The sequence below is a fragment of the Gavialis gangeticus genome, unplaced genomic scaffold (assembly GCF_001723915.1).
Source record: "Gavialis gangeticus isolate Ggan-Ray unplaced genomic scaffold, GavGan_comp1, whole genome shotgun sequence".
Classification (NCBI taxonomy): domain Eukaryota; kingdom Metazoa; phylum Chordata; order Crocodylia; family Gavialidae; genus Gavialis; species Gavialis gangeticus.
Window position 1 is genome coordinate 322,529 of NW_017728981.1, and position 27,463 is coordinate 349,991.

The 27,463-nt window shown below is 45.8% G+C and overlaps 1 protein-coding gene across 1 annotated transcript in view; it reads right to left on the reverse strand.

Moving 5' to 3' along the window:
- The window catches only part of DIP2B (disco interacting protein 2 homolog B), a 69,035-nt gene extending 46,710 nt beyond the window's left edge, over nucleotides 1-22,325 (reverse strand). Inside the window, exons 1-5 of the mRNA XM_019511157.1 lie at nucleotides 22,260-22,325; nucleotides 12,297-12,425; nucleotides 9,764-9,889; nucleotides 3,560-3,772; nucleotides 1,230-1,382 (exon numbers count right to left, since the gene is read on the reverse strand). Of these exons, the coding sequence (XP_019366702.1) occupies nucleotides 1,230-1,382; nucleotides 3,560-3,772; nucleotides 9,764-9,889; nucleotides 12,297-12,387 (583 nt within the window). The 5' untranslated portion in view covers nucleotides 12,388-12,425; nucleotides 22,260-22,325. The remainder of the gene's footprint in view (nucleotides 1-1,229; nucleotides 1,383-3,559; nucleotides 3,773-9,763; nucleotides 9,890-12,296; nucleotides 12,426-22,259) is intronic.
- Between the last annotated feature and the right edge of the window lie 5,138 nt (nucleotides 22,326-27,463).

Genomic DNA, 27,463 nt, shown 5'->3' on the forward strand with positions numbered 1-27,463 from the left:
GGGCCTTGCTGCTGGGTCCTACTGCCGGCTTCCCCTGGGTCCTACTGCCCCTGTCTCATCATCTTTGACAGGCAGCCAGGAGCACATAAATATTTTCTAAAATTTTTAGGGGCCCTGCGGGCTGGATACAATCATCTGGTGGGCCAGATCTGGCCCCTGGGTCGTATTTTGCCCACCCCTGGACTAGATGCACCTTCAGTGTACAATTACATGCTGCAGTAAAATAAAGGCTGCCTTGAAAATCCCTGCCAAAGAGACTAACACAGCTTTCTTAAGGTGTTCAGTCCCCCACAGGGAATTCTGCACAGACAGTCTCCATTTGCTGTATGCACTGCTCATAAGCTTCAGCTCTGTCTGTGATGCTTGGCATTCACCAATAAAACGCCAATGGATTTAGTGCTGGAAGGTGCCAAGTAATTCACTTATTGTCAGCCCCGAGGACTAACGCATTCGGTGTAGAAAATCCATCTGGCAGCAGCACGAGCACCCCACACAGGCCACCTGGCTCTACCTGCCTCAGCAATGATTTGTGGGGAGGGAGAAACAGGGGTTCCTTCAATCCTTGCTCATGCTGCAGAGTGCCAGAAGGGCAGCCTGTTTGTGGTGGTTATTTTAATCCACTTGTGCATCACACACTGAATTGAGGAACTCTCCCACAAACTGATTCACTTCAGAGACCAGTCACAGGGCAGGATGAGAAAACACGATCTAGAGGCAATGGCTCTGAGTCATCCAGTCTCCCTAAATGGCAAATCTAACTTAGTTCCAGGCACTTTGAGGAAAGCACTGAACAGATGACTTACTTTCCCCGAGGGCAGGAGGCAGCTATTCACTAAAGGAGTTTTGATCTTGCTCAGGGTTCTCTGAGTCTACAAGCTGAGTAAGTTGCTTGCAACAAAAGGAGATGGACCAAAAAAGACCTGGGTCACTGGAATTGCAGAACCTAGGTGCATTAACCCTGGAGCATGACCAAGAGCTTAATTCCTTGCCCCAGAAATTTCTTTCTGAGTAGGGAGGAGGCACAGCAGGTTTCTGTAGTGTACACAAAAGTGTACTAATGCTGACACTGCAGGCACTTAAAGTTAGTGGGATACAAGTGCAGTCAGAACTGATGTAGATGTCCTACAGCAGCTCAAGGCTAGCATTTTCTAATCACATCACTATGGCACAAAGTTCAGCTCCTTCCTCATGCTCTGGTTTAGTTTGTGGTGCTCAGAAGCATTCCATACCATCAGCAGTGTCCATGAGACTAGACCGGTTAGACCCTTTGTGCATGCCTTTGACAATTCCTGAAGGAGGAAGGTCAATAGTCGCTGGACGTGCTGAGGAAGAGGATGTGGAGGAGGTAGTTGCAGTGACATCAGGGGGAACGGAGAAATTCTCTAGAAGGGGGAGAAAAATCGAGATTTAATTTAACTAATATCCTTTATTCTAAGTAGCAAACAGTGTCAATTACCAGGCACTGCTCTTTAAAACAGAATAATGCTCTGCACTTATATCATTACTTTTAGTAAAGCATCTCAAGGAGTTTCCTAAGCATTAATTAAGCACCCCATAGCAGTGTGCCTTATCCATTTTGGTGAAGGAAAAACAAGCGAAGAGATGAACTCACTTTCTCCAAGTCACAATGCAAAGCTGCCAGACCCCAGCACCCAGTCTTCTATTCTACTTCCAAACCAAGCTACATCTTTAGAAACTAGGTACTGTAAAAGAGTTATGTGGGATCAAAATGTGTTTGAGACTGTCATATTCCTAGAAGATAAAACTATACCACTTGTGCAGCATAAACTGCTAGAATCAGAGGTGTAATAACACCTCACCATGAGAAACTTCCTCCTCAGTGACCTCTTTCTAAACTAAGCAGGAGGAAAAACATTTAATTGTAAACATAACCCTTTGAAGAGACAGGGCACACGGTGCTGACAAGAGGTCCCAGCTTTCAGAAGAGATGTAAAGTAGAGGTCCACTTGCAGTGCTTCAAAGTGCAAGGCACTTGCAAAGCGTTACTTCTGATCTTCCTTCCTTTAGGTAAGGATTTTTTGTTTCTAGGTAGCTCCTGTGTATTTTTACTTGGTAAAATACACAGAATCCAAGTACATTTACTTGGATTCCCAAGAACAGCAGGACAGGAACTCCCCTCCTACACACCTGGGGAAGTATGAAGATAGGAAAAGCTCATTTAGGACAGAGCTCCTCAGTTCAGTGGGAACAAAGACCTTGGTTTTCTTCGACCCTGAGCAAGCAGATGCATTTTTATTGGTCTTCAAAGAGCTCACCTACAAAACGGCACAGGCCAAAATTCAGATGCATTCGGTTTTAGACGATTCCACAAGATGATCTTCTTGTTTGTTCCCATGTTGCAGATAGTTATTATAAAAACATTATTTAAAACTAATTTACCTTCGAATGTTGTTGAACATCATTTGGAAAGTGCTAAAAAAGTTCTGTTAGACACTAAGTGTTCAGGACTTGAAGAGCAGGTAGCCCTAATTCATCATCAGAAGCTGATTTTGCAGTGGCATTTCTTTTCTGTATTCCCCAGTTTAACGCGTGCCTCTGTGCTTTAGTAAAGTATTAATTATACTGACTATGTTTTATGGACAATTTCCCAGGTTTTCCATTTCAGAAACGACTTGCATCCCAGTACAGAGCCAAACAAAAACACCAACAATATAAAACATCAAAGAAGGAAAGAAAAGTGAAGCAATTAAAGACACCAACACTTCTTTGCATTGCTTGTCCCAAACCAATTAAGCCAAAGCACAGAGCACACAGACACAGATATGCCCCTGGGATGCAGTAATATCCTGAAGAGCATATATAAAAAGGAAAGACATACAAAGGAGCAAAACAAACCCTGCAATTTCAAACAGAAGCATGCAGGGAACACCTCAGAGCATCAAAAAACTGAGCCTGGGGTATCCAGATCTGTAGTTTCCCCCTCCCCTCCATCTCGGGAACATGGACAGCTAAAGCAGGAAAAAAATCTGTGCCGGATCTTTAATCTGTGCTGTGGCAAGTCTCTGGTGACTGTCAGGGCACATGTTTAGTATCCTCTTTTTTACCCAATAAATATTAAAATGCTAGACTATAAGCACCTGTAGTGCAGGTAGATTTCTTCAAAAGCAAAGTATTCCCCAACTATTTAAAGAAAAGAAGAATCAACATGACGTTGCAGAACATGAAGGCCAAAATCACCCTTTGCAGTTGGCAGCATGATTTGTGCAAATAGTAGGGTCAAGTAGCTGTAGACATACGCAACACCAAAACGCGGAAAGCAAGCTCTGCCTGCCAAACAAGTCTGTAGCGTAACTGCATCTGTGGGACCCCTTCTCTAGCAGCACACTCCTGCTCCCCTTCACCAGCAGCATTTCCACTTCTCTAACCTCTTGGGCCAAGCTTAATGCTGGTGCAACTCCACTGAAGGCCAGTGAGTTCTGCCAAGGCTGAATGATACCTTACTCCAAATTCCCCTTGGACAACTGGGAATTCTACCTTTATGAATACAGAGGCTGTGCTCAAAGTGCTTTTAGTTTTGCTGTTCATACCCAGCTCCTACCTATTCGAGTATTGGCAAATACATCAGCTAGTGACCCACTGGTCCCTTTTCCTTCTCCATGGGATAGTGTAGAAGATGCAGATGAAGATGTGGATGACCCCTGAATAGATCGGTTGATCCAAGACTCAGCATTCTGTAAGCTCTGATGCAATGCAGCAGAAAGAGCAGCCTGGCGCCTTAGTGACCCCTCGTCCTCGGATGCAGAAGATGTGTCTGTGTGGAATCAGAAAAGAAAATCTAGCCTCTTAGGGAAGCACAATGCACTCAACATGCTCTCTTTGCAATTGAAATATCATTGACAAAGGCTCCACATCTCCTAACACAGAGGACTTGCTTTACAGACTGTCGACAAGGTTACATAGCCAAAACAAAGGTAAAATTGGTTAAAGCAAGCACACATCCTCAGCGTGAATCAATGTACTCCTGTTCAAAAAGAAATGCTTACAAAAACATTCAGACATCAGTTAGACAGTTATCCCTGAAAAGGCAGGCCCAGCAGTTCAAAGCTTCATCCCTCATTGCTGCTGCATTCAAACGCTCTATGGAACCAGCTGCTGTGCCACTGAGCATCAGTTATTCTGAAATGGAAAAGGTGGTGTCAGAATCAGTCTTTGGAAGGCACAAGTTCGCTTGGAGACCTGGAAAAGATCTATACTGCCATCACCGTATTACAGGAATCCAGCAGGGAGTAGCACCTAAGGCTGTTCATGTGCAAACGGTTTTGTTGATGCACATGGGTCCATTTCAACTGATCCTAGGGGGAAAAAAAATCATAGAACAGGAGACTACATCCCACACTTGCAAGGGGACAGGCATTTCCTCTATTTGAAGTCTATGGACTAACAATTCAGACGTCATAAGGGACCTCGCATTATTTATTATTTATACAGTAACATAAAGGCACATGGTGCTATATATACACTTACATTAAGCTTTGGCTTCAGATACTTCCATGTGACTGGCTGCCCATAATCCTAAGCCTTAGGAGGCTCTTTTAAGTCATAAATCAAACTGTTAAATCACACCTACCCACTTGGCATAGCAGGATACAGTGCCCCGCTGGAGCCTGAGGTGCACGTTGCAAATCAACAGCCAGTTCTAATGCCAGCATTAATTTGTTCAGCACCCACGACACATGATGTGCCAGTCCCGTACAACTAAAGCAAAGCTGAGCAGCCACTCAACCAGCAGGAAGAGCGATCAATGGGAAGGCCAAAATTAGCCAAAGGTGAAATGGCCCAACAGAAAGAATGTGCACGGAGATGCAATGAGTGGAGTCATGCAAAGGGGAGGGCGGGGGGGGTCGGTTCCACAAAATAAACTTTTTGGTCAATAAGATCCAATTCAGATGGAAACTCAAGACCAGAGTTTGCTGCCTTGCAGTGGCTGTTGAAACAGGCTCCCTAGGCAACTCAAAGGCCAGGGCCTGTGCACTACACAAATAAGGTCAGAGCTATTGCTTACTGGTAACCAGTGCAGATCCCAGAGGGCAGTGCCACTTTGCTGCCCCCACAACAGGAGCAGCCAGGCAACTACGCCATTTCTATTATGCTACCTTTCTTTTCTTTTGTTTTACACAAACTCAAAGTTGGGAAAGCAGATCAAACCCAAACAGAAGTACAGTCCAGGACAAGGCAAGTTCTCAAGGTAGAACTGTAGGTGTTATCAAGTCCTTGCCCCAAAACTCAAGGACACAAATGGAAGGGCTCTCACTGCTTCCTACTGGGCTCTGGATCAGACTCCAAATAAAGAACATGAACCCATGCAGCATGGGGCTGGCATGGGCAACGGCACCTAAAACAACAATCATCATGCTGAAGAATGATGAAAACAAATCCAGTCAGAGAATGAGACCCGAAGACACCACAACAGGGAGCACAGAAGCATGGTTCAGTGCACTGGTGATTCAGAAGAGCAGCTGCACACCTCCCTGCCATGCTGAAAATTAATCTTGCTATTCACATTAAACACAGAACTGTAAATCAACCTCTCAACGAACATACATCTCCAGTGAAATAAACTCAAAGTGGAATTCATTAAATGAGGAAAGACATTTGCACCTGTGGAAAGAATCATCTGTCAGACTATACACATGTAGTTCCCAGGCTCAGCCTTGACCTACAATAGTAAATTGACCCCATCAAGTGGTTTTATTTTTGTTGTAACCTAATGCACAGACATCTGAAATTAAAATAATTTGAGCTGAGAAGGACAGCAAAACTGGCTTTATGTTGCTGGGTTTGTAGCCCACTGGTTTCATTAAGTTTTTTTTACTGGATCAATTTTGCAATTAGGTATATTGTTTCAATTCAATTCCTTAGTTTGCTAGTCCTTTAAAAAGACTTTTTAATGAATTAAAATAGCTTCTCAGGAAGCCTGCTATCATTGAGGAAATTGGTGTCCTTTCATCTGTGATACTACTAGACACAGCCGAGCAGGTATTTCAGCAAACACAGGGGGCACTTGAAGTGCTAGGAAGATTAATATGTTCATGCATAGCATATGCATTTTTCAGCACGTGGTCTAAACTGATTAGCAATTCAGTACTGTTTTGCCAACTGAAAGGATTTTCCAGATCTAGAAGCATGATCTATACACATGGTGTTTTCATAAAGTGTTATGGGGCAAGTAAACATATTGTAACCTATTTGTCACTGATGACAGGGAGAGAAGGGGGGGGTGGAGGAAGTTTTTTGGTGTGGGAGTTGATCTACAACTGCAGGAGAGAGTAGCCAAGTGATGCAGGACCAGAGAAAACCCCATTTGCAAACATCTGAGTGGTAGAAAAATCCCAAATGTGCCACACTCACAGAAGCCTCAGAGTATGAATGTAGAGCATTTAGAACTGGAAATGCTTTGTATGAACCTCACTGCATTTGGTATTTGCCACCTGGCCTACAGGCTGACAGGCACCTTCCACCCTTGTGATTTCATAATATATTTTAGACAGCATCTAAAGCAAATACTGCTTAACAGAATAGACTTTCTACAGTATACATAACGTATTTGCTTACTTTCACCCAAGCAAGAATAGCAACTGATATGAAAATGTAGCTCAAAACCTTTTTGCTTTTAAAAGTCATCTTGAAGGCTGACTGCAGCTCTGGCAAAGTTTAGCTTATGTGCATCTTTTAAAAGATTATATAAAGCAATTCTGCTAAAACACAACATCTAAATAATTTAAAATTCAGACTCGGCTCTGTGCCAAGAGAGTCCATGGGAAAGATTTGCCTGAAATTTTAAGCAGGTGGTTTAGTGCTGAATGCTATGATTTCCACAAAGCCAGGGAACACACTGGTTTTATTAACTTCTTCATTGAGTTTCAAAATGAGCACGTAGCAACTTTCTATTTTCTTGGCGTCAGCTACTCCACTGCCGCACACACAGTCAGCATCCCTAGGACAACGTGGAAGAGGTGTAAGGAACCCAAGTCACTGCTGATGCTTTATTAAAGGAAGTTACATGGAGAAATTTTCCACCCCAGTTTTGAGACCCTTTCTCCAAACCACTCCCTTCCTCTGCAAAGCTATTAGCATGGACTTCATGTCATGAACTACAGTTTTCTGAATCATTAGAGTCAGTGGCTTGATAAGAGCATATCAGTCTGAAACCTCAGTTATGATTAATACCTGCTCTCTCCATCTGCTGCCTGGGAAGAAAAACTGGAACCCAAATATCTGGACTGGTAAAGAAGACTGAAAGGAAATGGCTTTGAACTGTGTGTCCTTGGAAGGTGATGGAATTATGGCCCTAAAGACTAATCTTTGAGCTGTGGACAACAAGGTTCAGCACGAGCAGTGAGCAAACCCTGCACACAAACAGCCCAGAGCAGCACTGATCTTCATGGGGAATTTGGTCCTCAACTGTAAGGTTTTCACCAGTTTTTTTTTTTCTGATTTTCCAGACACCCATTCCCAAAGAACTGGGCCAAGTCCCTTTCCAATTCATTCAGGCCACCAGAAAGACATCGCCTTTGCTGAATGAACAGAATGCTTCCCCCGTTACGACTTGGGCATGGCGAAGTGGTACAGGACACAGGGTTCAGATCTGTTCTTCCCTTCCACCTCTCCCCACTGGCCTGCACTGTCACATCCTTCAGCAGAGCTAGACCCCAGAGCCTACGAAGTGCAAATCATCCATAGGTCACTGACTATGCAGCTGCAAATCTCTCTTTCTTCAAGGCTGAGAGTCAGGCCCTCAACTCTGGCCCTAACTGCAGACAGCCCTGCCTGCTAGCATGAAATAATTCCAGACTAGATGGAGTTTGCTGGTGCTTTACTATTTAGATGGGTTATCACCACTTCAACCCACTGCATGAGTCCATGCAAGCTTCTGGAATAGTGCAGAGCAAGCTGTGTGTGCACAGGTGCAACAGGACTCAGCGCAGAAAGGAAAGCTGGCAGGATTTTAATCCTGGTTGCGCATACTGCTGTGTTTGTTAACATGTTGATCCACATGAATGACTAATATCTATGCACAAAGAACCCTTACAAAGGAGAAGCTGAGGTAATAACCTCATGACATTGGTGAATGATTTCAAGCCATAAAGAAAAATGAGATGGCAGCAATTCAAGCTATCTGAAAGAATTTAAATATCCACACAATTAGGTCACAAATACTGACAAAGTGCTCAGGAGCCTTCGACCAAGCTAAATGCTTTAAATTCCCCACCCCACAAGATGCTGCTTTTTTTTTTTTTTTTTTTGACAAATGCACACAGACAACATGAGGTTCATTAACTGCTCCCAGCTGTCAACGGGGGATTGAGGTTGGGGAGAGGAGATGTTTAACGACACTGAACTTTACAGGCATAACTGTAAGGGGAGTAAGGTTTAATGAAGGGCATTACCCACTTGGGGACTAATAACGGGCAAGCGCCTTCAGATTAGATATCACAAAAAGAACAAGCCAGACAACACTGAGGAGGAAGGCAAGAAAGGGAGCACATATAAAACGGTATCCCCGTGGACAAGGCTACATACATTCCTAATGCAGGGTCACAATGCTTGCGAACAGGACAGCGGATGGGTGAGGGAGCTGAAGTGATGCTAATTACAAGCCAGCAAGCGTAAGATTGCTTTTGAGTTGCAGATTTTTTCACAAGGCCCATTGATGCCTTTTACACAAAGCGTCTCATGTATCACGCAGGAGATGTTCATCAGGCTGACACTGCAGAGTGGCAGGCACAGCGGTTACCTGCCAGTAGTAAACGCTGTGATCAGACCCAAAGTCTAACAGAGAGGCTTATCGTCTGCCTCACTGCACCAGGCCCTGCGTGTGTGTAGGAGTGGGACACCTGACTGTTTGCCAACTGGTGCAGTAATTTTTTCTTGTTTCCTGGTCTAGTTTCTGGATCGTGATGAGTACGCAGCTGTAACTTTCTAGTTAAAGATAACCCCAAGACAGCTCCTACATGAATAAACTGCAGGCTCAAGAGGTTGGTCTTTTTTAGGTTTGTTTTGACAAAAGTTAATTGTTTAGTGTTAGCACCAAAACAAAAACCTGAATGAGCAAACTGCGTAGCGCTGCATAAAATCAGCACCCAGAGGTTATGGTATTGTTGGCATCAGTACAAACACTGATGTTGTGACGTTGTATTTCCAACCCTTCATGCTATGCACAAAGCTGCCTGAAACGTTGAAAAGTGTATGTATTAATATTTGATGATTCCATATCAGGACTAGCAAGAGATTTGAACAGTGAAGGGATAGGAAGGGAGAAGGGTCCAAATGTTCTGGTATCCCATTAAGTCCATGCCCAAGAAAGGGACATCAGTGGAAGTTACTAATTACACTTTAAAGAACTAGCATCTGATTTTGAAAGCTGTGTCCTTGGACAGAAAGGCAACATGGGTGTTGTTTTAACACTTTATAAACCAAAAGACTGAGACCATGATCAGGAAAGTAAAAGAGGAGCTCTTAATCCAAAAAAGGCTGCTTAGCTCTTGCCAGTTAACTCTTTAAGAGGCCCCAGAGGAGTAATCATTTTCACCTACTATAAAACCCAGCTGTGGTATCAGCTTCAGGAAGGATGGCAATTTGACACATCCTGAACATGCAAATAACCAGACACTCGTGCATGACACGGCAGATACAGAAACGATAGCTAGTCTGGCGCGCAACAGAACTGACAGTCTGGTCTTTTCACAACTTCACACTTTTGGTTAGCAGCCTATCCCAAAGAGTGCTCTGTGCAGAGTCTAACCTGGAGGTGTGCAGGCATCAGCTGGTGACTGTACAAATGTGGACCGTCTCTTAGTTGGCATGGGCAGGGCCATCTTCTGTTCTTTATGCTTTGCCAGTGCAGCCTGAACAGCCTCTGTGTGGATATCTGCAAAACGGAAGTTTGGGCACTTAGACTTTCGTAACAATAAAAACATGAATAAAGAGGGGAAAAGGACAAATACATTTATGAGGCTTAAAAATGAGTCATTCGCAGGCCTGAGCTAACATCCTGCCTGCCTTTTGAACTGAACCCCACCGTCTCACTAGCAATTTCAGTTGGCCTCACAACAATTATTTGTTGCCTCTCATCTATCCTGCTTTTTCTGTATCTTGATACGGGGTTAGGCACTGAAACCAGTTAGCCACTAGGCCAGGCTGAAATACAAGTGTTGCAAGAACCAACACACCATCCATCCAATCTGCTATGAAACATTTTTAATCTTGTGACATTTAGTTGGATATTGTCTATTATGCTAGGCTAGACAATTCCTACCAAAAGGCTTCTGCAAACCAAACTGGGTCATTTCATGCTCCACAACATCAGAATACAATAGGCCCTTTAACATAAAAAGCCAGACATGCTTTAGGATTTCAGCAGAGCCTGCCCGAAGTTTGAAATGTAACTTCAGAAGAGAACCAGCCTACGGGTTCACGGAAAGAGTTCATGACCCGATACCACAAACCGACAAGACTCAGAAGTGTCAGAAATCAGATGTTTTCCTAAAGCACGATAAGAGGAATTAAAATCTGATAAAAGTTGTTGCCTCAGAAGGGGGCAGGGGGAAAGAAGTTAAAGAGCATCAACCAGAAGAAGCTGTTAGTGACATGTTCTTTTTTAATAAAAAGTCTAATGCTTGTATTGTTTAATAAATCAACAGAACTATGAAAAATGCCAGAAAATCACTTTCCCCCCCTGTTCTCCAACAGAGGCCACATTTTTTGTGCAGTCCAAGATGCAGTGCTGTAGGAACAGTGTCAGAGGAGCAGCAGGGAAGGAACCTGGAACCCTACAGACACAAATGACTACAAAGTGACCTTGAGACTCCAGTGCCAAGCATCTTGGCAGACATCACTGGACTGGAAATGAGAACTGTATTATGGGACAGGAGAGCCTGCAGTGGGGGACAGTGAGTTGAATCAGCAGATTTAAATTTTTTGTATGGGCACTTGAAAACCCTACATAAATCACACTGAGCACTACCACAATTAACAGTGCTGCTGCTAATAGCTTTCCTCTTCTACCCGTCTCCCACCTCAGGCATTCAGTGTACTTCGGAGAAGGGAATTACGTTCAACAATCCTGTGACACGCGGGTACCGTCTCCTTCAGACAGAGAAGGAAACAGGCAGTGGTGAAGTGGCTTACTCCAGGCCTGCACTATTCCCACTCTGACTCATGGCATCAGGGACTCAGTAAAGCTGCCATCAGAGTCTGCAGGGGCCTATGAGCTGTGCTTGTCTACTAGTCTAGCGGCTCTGGACAAGTCATTTAAGCCTCCGTTTATTATGCCCGGCGCTGGGGTGCACAGCAGCACTGACAGTCCAACTCTGGACACTTGCTTAAATGTCTTCCCATCTGATAACCTGGTCCCTGGGGAGTTTAATTAGGAAGCATCTTGTGACAGAATGTTTGAAGCCCGAGTAGACGCTGTTTATACACCACTACAGAGCCCTTCCAAGCTGGAGCATTTCTGACCAAGACAGTATTTGGACGAGGCCAGATGCTTACAGCCCCCTTGCAACATGCACAGCAGCAGAGGCATTGTGACTGGGGAAAAGACAACGTATTACCAAGTACGGTCTAAAGGGACAATCTACATGAAAGCAATATAAATGCCTGGATTATGAAGTCACCGGAATGGGTATACTCCATATATTCTGCATGCCTCTGATAATACCAGCAGAGCAGCGTACCTAGCAGGAACTGTGTACACAGACAGAAGGTCAGCTCTTGTTCTTCAGCCTGTAGGGCAGAGGAGCCCATCCATCAGCAGGGAGGGTAGCATGTCTAAGAAGCAGTGGGTCACTAGCCGCCACTGGTCTGAACTGAATTGTGGGTACCCTGTACTGCCAAATGTTGGATTTTTCCCTGGGCCAAGTGGCCAGAAGTAAAACACTCCCTGCACTACTTTATCAATTATGCTTACTTTGAGCGCCCATCCCTCAGGAATACAGTCCTGAGCCTACGCCCCTCTACAGATTAAATGATGTCACTGTCAGAACAGGGATAAGGCTAAAAAATGACTGGAGCGTCGGAGCTCTCCAGCTGTTGAAGCTCCCCAAGAGCCATCTCCAGAAGTAGGGTAGGACACTTCCATGCGATGTTCAAGCACTCGCTCCCCAAACTCAAGCCAGAATCGAGAGCTACTCTCTTCCCCCTACGCTACCTCCTTCATGCCTACAGGCAAGGTGGGGCTTAGCTCAGAGACCAGAAATTGGCTGGAGTCACGAGACCACATGGTGGGATTTCTCACACCAGCAAGGGCATCCAAAGAGCGACTGTCATGTCTTTACCTGAGCGATAGCGTTCATCTCTGGCTCCTCCAGAGCGAGCTCGATGATACTTGGATGTGGATGGTGCTGGAGCAGCAGATGGAGCAGGCATCTGATTTCTGGGTTCCTTTTGTAAAGCAGGATCGACCCCTGGAAAACAATCCACAATTCTTTCTGATAAGAAAACCCAAATGCAGTGCTATTCAGGATGGAATTAAAAAGCTGTTGATATTATAGAATCATATTATCTGTCAAATTATTAGCAGGGAACAAAACAGGCCTTGCACAGTTTGTGACTGAAATTCAAGGTTTCCTGTGGAGCTGTTCAGAGATCCTGTTTATGGACTTGTCTAAAAGGACCTTTAGCCCTTATGCAACCTCCTTCCACAGACACAATTTACACTGGTCAGCCTGTGTAAACCACTGTGCTTTTTAGAAACTGCAACCCCACAAGAGTTAAACTGGCTTCCTGAGGGGTAAAAAAAGGTTTTCCACCAAGACAGAATTCTAAAAATTGAATTCTATAGAAAAATATACATTAAGGAAAGTCTCATCTTTCACAATAGTTTTTATTACCCCAAAATCATGATGTACAACACTTAAAATGGTTTCAGTTATTAGCTAAAAAGCTTTAAAAAGTCCTACTTCTAGCGTGTGATCTACAAATCATGAAGTCCAATGCTGACCTAACGATTTAGAAGAGAAAAAACTTTCCCTTGCAAGCAAATGCAATGCAGAAGAGCTATAAAAATGGCACTGCACTGTTCCTCTGGAATAAAGGCAGTCTATTTAAAAATAGCCAAATGCATTTTGAGTGAACAAGTGATCGAAAGAGGCTATTTTTACCGATGGGTCACATACAGTAAACAGGAAGGAAATCGATTCTTTCACAAAGACATCTTGTCTTGCAGAACTAAAACGAAGGGTAATCCAGCTCAGATTACTAGGGAGGACTTGAAAAGGAGAGTTTAGCATTTTGAGCCTGGGAAGAAATCCTGACCCAGTGAAGCCAACGACTGTTTTGCCACTCACTACAATGGGGCTAGGATTTCACCTCGGGGATCCGGGCTCCTGGGGTCTATTTTTGTTCTGCTGTCACCTTGCTATATGATTATGGTTGAGTCACTTCACCTCCATGTGCTCCAGCTCCTCTTTATGTAAAAGCATTATATACAAATGTAAAATACATCATGTTGCAGTAATGGTTCCCTTTTACCCTGAATTATGAACAAGGTATGTAATTTTCATGTTAAACGCACTTTGCCATGACTGTGCCAACATAATTACTCAAGGCTGATCAGTCCATGAATGCAGTGCTGTAATTACAGTTTTCTACTGTCACTTTAACTGCTAATTAATAGTCGCACATGGTATCAGATCAATGCTGCATGAAAAGAGGAGGATTTACAATAACAGATCAAACTGCTTTAGTAAGTAAATCACAGGGTTCCAAAATTGGCCAGAAATCCCAAAAGATAACTTTTTCTGTAGCCTGGCAGTTCAATGGGTGACTACAGAATTTGTGCATGAGCATTATGGGATGAAACCTGAGAAACCCACATGTGTTTTGGGACCACCAAGTTTGGTTTTGGTTTCTGTCACTCAGCAGGAAAACGGACTCAGTGGCAGCCTCCAGCTGAAATGCAAGTTATCAAGCATAAAAACCAGCTTTCAGATGAGTGCTTTTATACTCAACACTTCAAAAATGCCCATCCCCTGAGGGTTTCAATGCTGCGCAGCCAAGACACTGGCCGGCCACTGTGGATTCCCAAGCATCAGCAACCTCATCCTCATATACATATATATCCACTCGCAGACGCTCCAACACTGGGGTAAAGGATGCAACGTAAAAATGCAGGGCTGTCTGCACAAGACCTTGATAGCAGTAGACTGGCGTAATTATGCTGCTGTGCTTAAACCTGCACAACTCTTTGTGGACCCTTATTTGAGCAGTCTGCCACTGCTCTAATTCTGGAGTAAGGGTGTGAGGCAATCCGAGCTTCTGCAATGATATTGCTGGAGAAGCAAATGCCTTGATCCTGCTGCTTCCCAAAGCTCACAAGATGGCTATGTTATTTGTGCAGGACTTTCAGGATGTGATTTTGCAAAGAAGCCTAAGAGCTTGGCTCTCAATTCCTACTGAATCTATCAGATTTGAACTCCCTCAGGTTACTTTAAAAATCCTAGCATTTAACACCCAGAAGCTGTAGAGGTTGGTGTGGTTAGGGCAATCGCTAATCTGGCATCCGTCTGGAGTCATTTCATCTTGACCTAACTTTTCAAACCCACAGCCTCCACCTTCTAAATAAAACTTTTAGCTCAAATTATAACGGGCAATTACACACTGCCCACATCGTGCTTTCAGGACATCAGAATCAATGCTGCAATGGGAGAAATATGGTACAAAATATTTTAAATTAAGCATGGTCAATTCAAGGGCACTTGCTGTATATCTTGCCCTGAAAGCCACAGGGACACCGTGATTTCTGCTGGAGATGTCAAACTAAATTAACATTACCAACTACTCTATCATGCATGATCAAAACTAATTTCCAGAAGTATCCTATTGTATATGAAGGAAGACGATCTACAGAAGGTATTGCAGAATGACTTCAAGGGGGCCTCAAGTCTTTAGAATAAATACAATCCTCTTCATTATAACTAATCTGGCAAACGCCCGGTAGTCAGCACTTCATTTTTCTTTAAGCGTGTTCTGAGACTTTCAGAGTCCAAACAGACAACCACATTTCTGTTTCAGTACAGTTGTGCATAATGCCAAGTTGCACTATAACCCCTGGCTGCACAAAGACAGGAGCATCCACAACCCACAGGCTGCAAAGAGACAAAGGATGGTTCTGTGGCTAAAGTACAGGGACTGTGAACCTGGAGACCTGGATTTAAGGGGAGACGTTACACATAGATGACAAACAAACTTGTCATCTTTGCAAAGGGTGCCAGGGCTCACCTGCTTGTCTCTTCTTCTTCCTTTTTAAAACCAGTATGAACATGCAGCTGAATGTTAACTCATCACCAGGCATTGGCTTCTATCCAGCTCAAGTTAGTAGTCTTCAAAAATTACCACCTGGTGCAACGTCAAGAGCCGGTATGTTGTATTTGGTGGTCTGACTCTAGTTCTGCATCCCTGTCGCCCACACCCATCACACCCTACAGAGTACGCTTTGTTAGAGGCCTAGAGAGTTTGCTCCCCAACTCTGCACCTATGGAGATGCGCTGAGGAAGCTGTTAGCACCCCTCTGTCTGTGCTGTATCACATAGGCAGATGAAGAGCATTTCCACCTCGTGGGCTGTTACTCCAGTATTTTTCAAGAAGCACCAACTTCATACAATGAGTGCTGCTGATTTTAAAACATTTGTACACAGAAAACACTGGGGAATCTGGAATCTCAACGAGAGGATGACCGCCGCAGAAAAACTGAATCCACCAATTAGAACACGTTGTTGGCTGCAGCTTTAAAGCAACACATGGACTTGTGCTTTCCCAGGCTCCCACATAAAAACCATTACATCTTCTAGTGCCCACCATGGAGCAGACACTTAAACAGTGTAAAGTCCCACTTGGACTTTGCAGCAGCATACAGATCCATGTCACGTAACCAGCTGCAGAATCAAGACCTTAAATTGCATGTTCATCAAGCAGGAGCTGTCTTTATACTTTGTGCGGTGCCAACCACACCATCTGGCTTAAATAAATTTAGCATGCGATTCAAACACCAATGACAGTCCAATGCATCTTCCTGGGGCACCCATCTGAACCAGTTACTCTCGTCTTGGATACAAATTATATTAAATGACAGGATGAAGAACTACACTTCGCTTCAGACTCAGCCACGTCTGTCTTCATCATGAACAAGAAGTGCTATTCAGATGCAACGAAAAGACAACTTCACAGGCTACCAGAGCAGCTTAGTGCTTCCTGTTCATTTAACAATTTATTTAGGATTAAGTACCCACTAGATGTCAGCAGCACATTTAAAAAGCATTTGTTTAAAGTGAATTATTGAATACACATTAATGCCTTGCTTGCAATATGCAAAAGCTGCTCCTTTTTTTCCACAGGACATCACAAGACAAACATGACAGTTCATTTACATAGGGACCAAAATGTATTCATAAATGATGTGAAACACCAAGAACAAGCTCTTTTGTTTCGCTGTCGTTCGCATGTAAGAGCATACGAGTACAATCTAACAAAGCATGTGACCAGGATTCACAGAGTGGGGAAGAAGCATAAACTTCCAGTAAATCATATACTGTTATACAGCTTCTCTGACAAAGCAGCAGGAGTGAGCTAAGCCTGGCAGATGTTAGGTGACTTTATTTAGCATTCCCTTCAGAATAATCATGCTAGAGCTGCAATTTCTGCTGGCAGCATCTGGTCACACAGGCAGCACCACAGTAGTATTTTAAATGGGTTTTACTGGGTGCTTTAATTGCCATTAGGTTTTAACAGTGTGCTGCCCCCTCACTCCTCAGCCAGGGGAAGGGAACTAGATACAACTATTTATATAAAAAGAATCAGTAAAAGATGTCCTTCATGATCAATGACAGTGTCTAGCTGCATGTTAACACTAACAGCAAAGTGAAAGAGGGCCAGATTTATTTGACTCTTCTGCTTAGAAGGAGAAAAAAAAAACAAAAACACATTAACTTTTGAGGCAGGGGGTAGTATTGAACAACGCATTATGTTCGTGTGGCTGCTCCCTAAATGGCTGCAGCTTCTCAAATTGTAACCTACAAAGACAGCACAAAAACAGGCTCCTACATCTGGGACTCGCAGGTCACCATTTCCCGAACGCAGAAGTAGCCACTTTTAGGAGCAGACAAGCTGCATCAGGCTCTGGCCAATTGCCGCTTCCACCCCTCTACAGTAGGGAAACCAGGAACTCGCCAGATTTTCGCCTGTTCGGCAGAAACCAGTTCCTCTCAATTTTACCCCCGTACATAACATTTTTTCAAGCAAAGGGGAATGACAGGTCCCTCAGTTGATTTATATCTGGAGAAGACCTTGATGACTTGGAGGCGCAGAAATCGCATCCCCGAATTGGAATCTTGGCTCTACTTGTAACTGTGACACCCGCTCAGACGTAGCAAGGCAGGAGATAATTCCCAAATTATGGTAGCGGCAAGTCTGATCTTGTCAATGGGTGAAACACTCCCTAAGCCACACTGTACCAGAACACATGTCCGATTTACAGGGTTAGGCAAAGCTGTGCTTTAACCCTGGCTACTGGTCTGCACTAGCTCCCACCGGGAATAGCACAATGTTGAGAGACTGAAAGGAAAAAGCCAGCAAAATCAATAGCGTAGACCTGCAGACTGGTCGGAAGCATGTGACGCAGAGCCGAGGGAAGCTCTGTGGACTCCTGCATCAAGCTCTGTAGGCTGGGCCAGGACCCCATTGTCCTGGATACTTTACCAACTGTGAGCCCTCAGCTCCCAGTCATCCCACTGAGCAGCAGGCCCAGAAACAGCCCTTGCAATTGCTTGTTTGCCTAGAGGTAAAGTCCATTGGCACCAGTGATTTGACTATGTCCTTGTACACCAGGAGTGAGGAAGGAATTCTTTTGTCCAGAACAGTTGACTACCACCTTGTGCTTTCCTTTGGGGTAAAGTAGTTTGCATTTTTAAATATTTCCCAAATAGTAGAATAATTCTGTTTTGCTTTTTAAATCTTTGATAAACTCTGCCTTGTTCTTAATAGGGCAAGCATGCAAACCAAAAATACAAATATTAGTTAGCAAACAAGAAGCCTTAAGCACTACCTGTAACAGAACGCAAGTTCAGTGCACATAAAACAGTTTCAAAATGGCTGAAACTGGTTTGAGATATACTGGCTGAATGTAGTATCAGACTTAACTGATCTGGGTCAAACCGGTTTATGCAATGTCTGTCCCAGACCCCTTCCTGGTTTAAGTTAAACGAGAGTCCCCCAGCACCCCTGAGTGCCCTGCAGCCCTGGGCTGGGCTGGCCCTGCCCCTCTGCTCCCTAACCAGAGCAGGGGTGGGGGCATGGCCAGACATCTGCCCCTCTAAGGCGAAGAGGGTAGGGAAGAGGTTTATTTCCTCCCTGCTAGGCAATTCTCTGCTTGCTGCTTCAGCGGTGGGGGTGTGGCCAGCCCCCACAATAGCATGAAGCAAACGGAGATGGGGGTTTAATTCCCCTCTCTGTCCCCGGCCCCAGAGACACAGACCCCAGCCAGGTTCTGCCTGACTGGGGCACAGCAGCGTGTCAGGCAGGGCCCTTCCCCCTCGCTGCTGCAGGGGCGGGGGTGCAACCAAGCACCGACTGGCATGGCCCCCCGAGATGAAGGCAGCAGGGAGGGGGTGAATTCCCACCTCTGCCCCTGGGGGACTGCACCTGAGGTCTCCTAGCCGGAACTGCTGCCTCTGCTGATTGCTCCCTGTGCAGGGCAAGCGGTGGAACAGGCCTCCTCCCTGCTCCCTTCACCAGACGCTGGAGGAAGGGGGAAAATAAACTCCCTCCCTGCCCCCTTTGCCGAAGGGGGCCATGTTAGTCAGCCTCTGGCTGCGCCCCCACCCTGCCCCTGCAGCAGTGAGGGGGGAGCGCCAGGCAGACCAATGTCCAGGTCCGTGCCGGTGAGATTGGTGGGGGGGGGAATTAAACCCCCTTCCTGGCCAGTTCACTCCAGGGTACTGCCGCGGCTGGCCACGCTCCTCAGGCCCTGCAGCCCAGGGTGCTCTAGCACTCCCCGGCTTCTGGCCTGAGCCATTGAAGGCATATGCCTGCATTCCCAGAGTCAAAAGCAAATGTCTGTTCACTTGCAAACCGGTCTGATCTATGCAGGTTAGACTAACCTGCAAAGACTGAATCAAGTCAAGCTCCAGCTTTTTGATTGTCTGCCCTAGCCTAAAGAGGTAGCTGTGCGTCTACATCTGCTACAGGGGGAAGGGAGAGAAATCTGAATCGAGAGAGGAAAATCCTTTGCACTTCAGACACATCCATGTTCCACTTCCATTACTGTATCATCCATGGGAGGATCTGTGTGTGTGAATCAACTAAGGGTGCAAAATGAGAGCGAGCCCAAAATGTTCTGGAAACATTTCAGAGACACGATAATGGCCAAAACACATAGGTAGACTAAGACACCTGCTTTGTTTTTACTTGCTCCCAGAAGAGATAATCACATGCAAAATCTGCAAGCTGTGCATGCACATTTGATGGATGCCCACATGACACTCTCCCAGAATGGGGTTTCCTGAAGAGCGAGAGAAAGGAAGAAAGGAGCAAGAGAATGGAACCGACTGTTTCAGAGGTTCTGATAACGAGTGGAACCCCGGTGACCGTTATTTCCTGTACACGAGCAAAAGGATCCTCAGCTTCATCCTTAGAAACTGATTACACGAAGCATCATCCCACATAGCACAAAAACCTTGCTCCACCAGCCTGCGTGCACAAGAGCTGCTAATTTTCATAGACTGTTAGGGGCTGGAAGGGACCTTGTAGATCATTGGGTCCAGTCCCCCTGCACTAGGCAGGAAAAGACAACTGGGGTCAAGTGACCCCAGCAAGGTGACTGTCCAGTCTCCTCTTAAAGATTTCCAGGCATCGCCACTGGAGGCAGTTTATTCCACAGTCTGGACACCCAGACTGTGAAGCAGTTTTTCCTGGAATTGAACCTGAAGTGCCTTCCAGGAGTTTGTATCCATTGCTCCTGGTCTTCCCAAGGGCTGTCCTGGTGACCAGCTGCTCTCCAAGTTCATGATGTACTTCCCTGATGTAGCAGTAAGCCGCTACCAAGTACCCCCTCCACTTTCTCTTCTGTAGGCTGAAGAGGCCCAAGCCCCTCAACCTCTCCTCGTATGGCTTATCTGATCATATGGGTGGTTCTCCTCTGAACCCTCTCAAGTTTTTCCACATCCTTGTTGAAGTGCGGTGCAAGTTTTGGCAACAAGACCTTCCTGACCCTTTCCTCCAGGCCAGAGAGCTGGAGTAGCACTGCCAGGTCTGCAGCAATCAAAGGGCAGCAGCTCATCAGTCAAATACACCTGAGCCCACAGTAAAAACTGAAGTCAAGTGAACGTGAAGTACTTCTTGTTCTACTAATTGCACTTCAGCAAAACTGGCCTCACCCCAATAAAAGCAGCACAGTTCAAAGTGGCGAGATCTCCCTTCATCCCACAGGACGATGCGCAGGTAACCACACACACAAGACCCTCAGGTGACACAGGCTATCTGTTGCTTTTGAAGCTATTAGTCCGAGGTGTAAATACATATGGAGGCTGTTCCATGCTATTTTGGTCCTTGCAGAATTCATGTCAACGTTCATGTCATATTTCTTATTATTTATGAATGGGGACATCTCAAAATAAGGTTCTACAGAAATGTATTTTAATAGCAGCCAGCCACGAACAGAGCAGCAACTCCAGCACATAGCCCCATCTCTCCTGTGTGATCATTTAAAAAAAGGATGCTGCACTCATTAAATGTATTTTGGGGGATTACATTGCCACCTGACCTCTAAAACAATGTGGGAACTCCTGGAGGCAGCACAGGATACCAGGCTGGGCAGGGGCAGAATTTGGGAATTGCTTCCTAATTTTGCCTCTGCCTTTGGCATGCTTCAATATCCTGTCAGATTTCCCTGTGCCTCTTCTCACCCCCCCACCCATGTCTGTAAAATGGGGATAACAGATCAACACAGGGAGAGTCCTTTGAGAGTTCATTGGGTTGTTACAGTTTTCTCTTCAGAAGAAAAATCAATCTTTTCTTCATCGGAGCAGGAGGAGACCACTGCACCTGGCAACCAACGGCCCGCTCCCCCAAGCTTACTGCAACCCTGATGAAGTCAGCAGGTTTTCCAGAGCAGCGACAGCTGGACCAGCTGCCTTGAAAGAGCCACCAGACTGCAGCACAATGCATCGAAGTCTACCGAAAGGAGTGACACGAATGTATCAAAGTCTACCACAACGAGTGACACGGTATCTAGCTATTTCACTCGCACATACGCTGGCTCCCACCCCTGCCTTAAAAAACACGTCACTCAGAGCAGCAGGACTGTGAATGGGCCTTCTAGACTTCTTTTCTCATAGCCAAACAGTGTTTTTCAAACCAAACCAAACATGTGCGAAGTAACAGGCACAAGGGCAAAAGCCAGGCTGGTGCATGAGGAGCTGCTGCAGACCTGCAGCACCGTTTTGTTTCTGCATGGCCAGCGGTCAACCTGTCAGGAAAGGCGGTTTTACTTGAGGGCTTAATAGCACCCTGCTATTAATCATCCAATGTTCTCAGCCCTTGCCCTTGAGAGCTACCTACAATTATCTACCTCTAATTATCTACCTCAGGCTACACTCTGAGCCAGCCCTACTGCTGAGGATTTTTGAATTAAACCTAAACCAAATGACAAATGACTCCACCTGGTCCAGCACAACGAGCTGACAGGGACAGTGATGGAGATCTAATGCACCTTAGGCATGCAGGAGGAATAGCTGCAGAAGAGTTTTTAGGGTAGGACACACATATACTGGCAAACTAACTTTGTGGTTAAACCATTTTTAGGCAGTTCCCAAAAAAAGGACGAGAAAGCGTTAGCAGGCTTTCAGGCCCCTTTGAAATGCCTAATTCAAAGGCCTACTTCCCAACCGACAAGGGCCCAAGGACTGCATGTGGGGGGTTTTCTTCACCTGAGGTCAGGTTGGGAAATGGGCTGCGAGCCACAGAACTTCCCATAAGCCATACACCCGCTTGGTGGGAACGTCCAGGCTCTCCAGACCCAGATGCAAACCAGCAGCCAGAGGCAAAAGGCTCTAGTGCTCCAGACGCAGCTGCAACCATCCATTCCTCCACAGTGGAGCTGCTACACAGCTAGAAACCTGTGCTCAATCAAGGGCATCTGAGTTGACAAGTGGGGATAATACGACACCCCCGCCCAATAAATCTCCTATAATGACAAGGCCAATACACAAAACCAAAGCCATAATCCTGAGCTGAGAAAGGGTACCTACCTTGGGCTTGTGGGATGTAAGGAGCCAGCAGCTTCGCTCTTTTCTTCTCATATCCCTTCTGTGTGATGTCCCCTAAAATCAAAACCAGGAAAGTCAAATGTTACTGTGTCCTTGAGTTTTCTGTTGCAAGATGTGAGCGGTGTGACCTGACACAATCACGGGTTTGCGAGATGTCAGTATCTGTGCAGTCAGAACCATTCACAAGAATCAAGTACTTGCCAGAACATTTTATCCTTCTTGTTTCTTCATCAAACTAAAAGATAGAACCAGACACCTCTGCCAGCCTGGGAACACCCCTTCTGTGTCGCTCCCACCACTTCCCTTGGGAGCAACGTGCCACTTGAAGTAGAGCAGGTGTCTTAGTAGACTATCACCACAGCACCAACTGTTTCAAAGGAGAAGCAGCTAGCCCCGCCATCCCATTCAGACACACGGCCGACTCCACAGCCACCACCCAGCTGGCCAGACACCAACACCACAGAACAACCCCCAGTACTACAGGGACACGAGCAAGTAAGGAACTTGGGCCTAATAAAGGAAGCAAACCAAAACCAGACACAGACCCTAAAAAGCCAACCTCTCATTTTCATGGGTCTGCTCCAGGAATAAATAGTCCATCCTGATTTTGAGTAAACTTGGGTAGAGCCAGCCGACGGGACTGAGCTGCCAGCAAGAGCGGACAGACCCATTCGGACGACTGCCCAGCAAGCACACAGCATGGATGGCAGCAGCTCGGTCCTTATAGCTCTGGGTGCAAACTCTTTAATTGCGTCTGCCTTCACATCTCCTGTGGTTCACATCAGGGTGATGGACGTCTGCCTCTTGGGGGTCCTGTGCAAAGCGCATGCTTGGAAGCCCGCAGAAGGGAAACACCAGGGAGCACAAAGTATTAGTAAACTTTTTTTTTTCCCCAAGGCCCCACCAGAAGTCCCACCTATGCCGCCGTTTGCTTTACTTTCTCGCATTTCATCTGAACTGCAGGAAAGGGACTAAAACCTTGAAGGGTTTAAAAGAGAAAGCCCTGAATTGTTTCAAGGCTTTGCAGCTCGGCATCCATTCAAAACCTCATCTCTCTGGGGATCAAAAGGTAGGAAGTAACCCACCACACAGTTGTGAGGAAGAGCAGAATTCACGTGTACTACGGAATCTGGCTACCACTATGGAGGCACTGGTACCACATGGAAAAGCCATCCATCTGGTTGGGCATTTTCTTTTTTACAGGGACATGATCCTGCAAAGTAACTGGTGGTCAGTCACTAGCAACAAGACTAGGATAGTACAGCTTGATGTACTAAAAGCTTCCCCATCAACATCCCTCAGCCCTGATGTCGAGTGCCAGAGGCCCTTCTGCAAGGCTCATTCTACCCCTGCCCTCTCTGTGGCGATTACTGCCAAAGAGGCCAACCCATGCCACTTGGGAGGATGGTTTTGTAGCACAAGCACATGGCCCTTGGGAAGTGAAATGTGATGCCTTCCTTAACACCAGAAGCTCAAATCCCAACACCAGGTGACAAACACTAGACTAATATCCTCTAGTGGGGAGTGGTGCAAACACACACAGGCAGAAAATTCACTCAACTCCTACCTTCCACAGAGTTTGAGCCAGACCCAAACAAGTCCAAACAAATCTAGCACCAGAAAAGTTAAACATCTGTGAAGCACCAAAATGCAACCCACGGGACGAGCGTACAAGAACAATTGCAGTTTGCAGCTGGTTAAATTAACCCAGCTCATGGGAAAGGTATGTTGTTAATGCAACAGAAGTGCACCTTCAAAACCAGCAGCAGGGACCATTATGAGTTGCCTTGCATCCACTTACAAGATGCCATTCTGCTGGAAGCAGTGGAATAGTAACAACCGCGCTGACTAGGAAAACCCACAGTGCAATCCTTTCACAACTTCATTTTCAGAGGCAGCTTTTGCCTGATTGTGACAAATCCTGCCCGGGAACATCTGGGGAGCAGGCAGAGGGAAGAGGCTGCTGTTCCTGTTCTGCCCAACCCTCCTTTGCAAAGAGGAGCAGGAAGTTCTTCCCTGCAAGCCACCCCCCTTTGCCTTTGTTTGCAATTCAGTCTTTGGCAACGAGGAGTTTCTCTGTGCCTAGGCACAGACATGCGGGAAGGTTAAATCGGGTTCAAAATGGCCACCCGATTTAAACGTAGCTCGTCCTGGTGCTGAGCTGGCACTTGCAGACCTGGTCTCAAGTGACCAGAAATCAATCTAAACCTGTACAGAAGTTCCACGCACACAAACCAGTCTAAAAACTGTGGAAACCAGTTTAGACAAACCCGGATAAAAGCAATATAACACTTACTCCATTTAGGTTGAACTGGCGCATGGAATTTCTGTACACGTTCCTTATGCGGTCCTGGGGCTGGGAACAGCCAGCCACCAGCCCCAGCCCGGGCTGCACTTTGCACCCTCCCCCCACAATGCACCCAGCTATTTTTTGCCCCCTCACCCCCAACCCACAAGCTATTCCAGGTGCAGCTGCTTTTGTCAATGTTTACCCCTGCCAGAGCCAAACAAATCTCAGTGGGTAGAGGCAGGAGGAATAAGAGTGTAGGTTCACTAGGAGGGGTTGGGGGGCGGTAAAAACTGCCCCTGGTACCCCCAGAATCTCCTACAAGCCCCCTCCTTAAAGTTTCCTATTTAACAAAATCCAAGACACTGAAATAGGAACGAGAGACTCCATTTATCCTGCAATTTGGAAGTGCTATTGGTCTCTAAGCACAGGAACACAAGATCAGTCAATGCTTCGGCAGATGAGGTGAAATGAAATCTCAGTCTTTTTCTCTCCTCCTGTCTTCCTAGATCAAAGGCCACGGTGCTTACTCCAAATCAGGGGAGACCCCGTGGGGGGGACTTTCCAAGGAGGATTGCCCCAAGTAAAGCCTCACCCCTGTATCACCCAAATTTGGCAGTTCTGCCCAAGACCCAGCTCCACTTGGCTCAGAGTTATGGGCACTTCTCCTTGTCCTTCCTGCATGTTGGGGTGTCCACACTTTGTCTGCCCACAGGCCATGTTGCCAACTTGCCAAGAGGGCACAGGGCGACACTTTAACTGTATGACAGGAAGCAGAACGGAGACCACACCTGAGTACTAAAACCTGAAGACATTTCCCCCCCGGACTGCAGTGGAAGCACTGGGATGGAGCAGGACTGGCTGGAACCAGGAGCCTCCACAAACCGGACTTCTGGATCAGAAATGGGCAGTAATAGCTGGGGGCCGCCGTGCAGAATTGAGCGGTTTCACCTCGCTCTGCATTATGGCCCATCTGCAAGGAGCTGCAGGACATGCTTTTATTTTTGTTTTAAAACCAACCCGTATACAGTATCAGTAAATGCATAAACATTACTGACACTTTCTGAACCGAACGTTCCCTGGAGATGGGAGGGGAAAGCAGCAGAAAGGCACTCGAGTGATCTTGCGGTTTTCGGCAATACTATAGAAAGCTTTGAGTAGCACTGTGGCCTCCTTTCAGGAGTAACCCTACTAGATAGACATGGTGCAGTGCAGCGCCGTCAGGCAGAGGTTCAGTAAACACAGGTGGAAGTTAAACATCTCAGGAGTGAATTAAATTGCTGCAGACTTATTAGCTGGAATTGAATACATTTAGACTTTACAAAAATGTTAACACTAGGTCTCTTGTTTTTTATTTCTCTTTAAAACCCCCCCACCCTTTTGTATGCTGAACTTGAGCAAACAGGAATTAATTCACTGCCTTAAAACAGCAAAGACAACAATGGGACTCTGGATATTTTACAAAACCAAAAATAGAAAACTTCTGCATTCCCATGCACATGTCACCACAAGAGTGACGCCAACAAATAAAATCTCATTAAAATTTACAGCTTTCAAACATGGAGAAAGTCTTTTAAAGACTCTAACAAATTTGTAAACAACTTAAAATTTCAAGTGAGAAATTAGAAGTAGTGGAGTGATACCAAGGTGCTATGCTGCTACGCATCCCGTCACAATCAAATGCGTTTGGTAGCGAACTCCTGGGGTGACCAGCACTACAGCCTAACAAAGTTCATTTAGAAATTACTTTAACTCCCAGGCAAATGCAGCCCCCCCTCACCACACACACACAAAGTAACCAGCGGCAGCTCTGGGGGTGTATAGCAGGGGTCAGCAACCACCGGCATGTGTGCTGACCATGGCACACAAGGCCATTTTGCTCAGCGCACCACTGCCAGCCCGGGCTCCAAGCAGCTGGGAGCCACGGAGCCCAGGCTGCGCCCAGCAGGTGCCTGGGAGGCTGCAAGCCCTGCTGCAAGCAGACTGGACCCTGTGGGCTGGCTGCAGCCAGGAGGCTGCAAACAGCTGCTCCAGGCTCCAGCATGTCGGCACTCCGGCACCTTACAAGGTAGACATTGTGGATTTTTCAGCACTCCAGCCAAAAAATGTTGCCCACCCCTAGTGTATACCAACACCAGGCAAGAGTTTAGGACAGGTGGTGAAGAAGAAACATGTATCCAAATGTAGCCAAAAAAACCATTTAGGGAAGCCAAATGAATCAACTCAAACAGGACTGGCCAGGACACCTGGCAAAATGCCCTTTAGAGAGAGATGGAGAGAAGTGAGCAGGTGACAGATCCCACAGGGTCTGTAAAGCAGATGGTGACGTAGGTGCCACTTTCAATAGGGAACCCCCGGAAGAACTGGGCCTCAACAGACATTACCAAGGTTTGGTTCAAGGGCCTCCGATATACAGCACAGTAGACACTAACTGACAGCGGTCTTAAATCTTTCCTCTCCTGTTCTGCAAAGTCTAAACAAGATCTGAATCTACTGAGATAAAAACCAAAAATACATTCATACAATTAAAAAAAAAAAGTGTTCTTTCCCTCTGGTCCCCGTTCTGCCAATCCACAGGAAATGGAAACAGTTGGATCTGAACATAAATAAGGATTTCCTCACAAAAATGTCATAAATGATGGCAACAGGAAGGGAACAAGACAATAAGACTGCAATCTCAAGAGCTGTCTGCTTCTATCATAGAGAGCCGGTAAGTTGTGAAAAGGGGGCTGAAAAGAACATTAGTTTTACAACGTTATGTCTTTCCAAGGGATCTAAAGCAGAGTTTCTCAACCTGTGGGTCGCAAGAATATATGAAAGGGTCAGGAACAAACTTTAAAAATGGATTCTCCTTTAAAGGAGAAAAACATGGGAAACTGTGGCTTTTCCCTCGCAGACT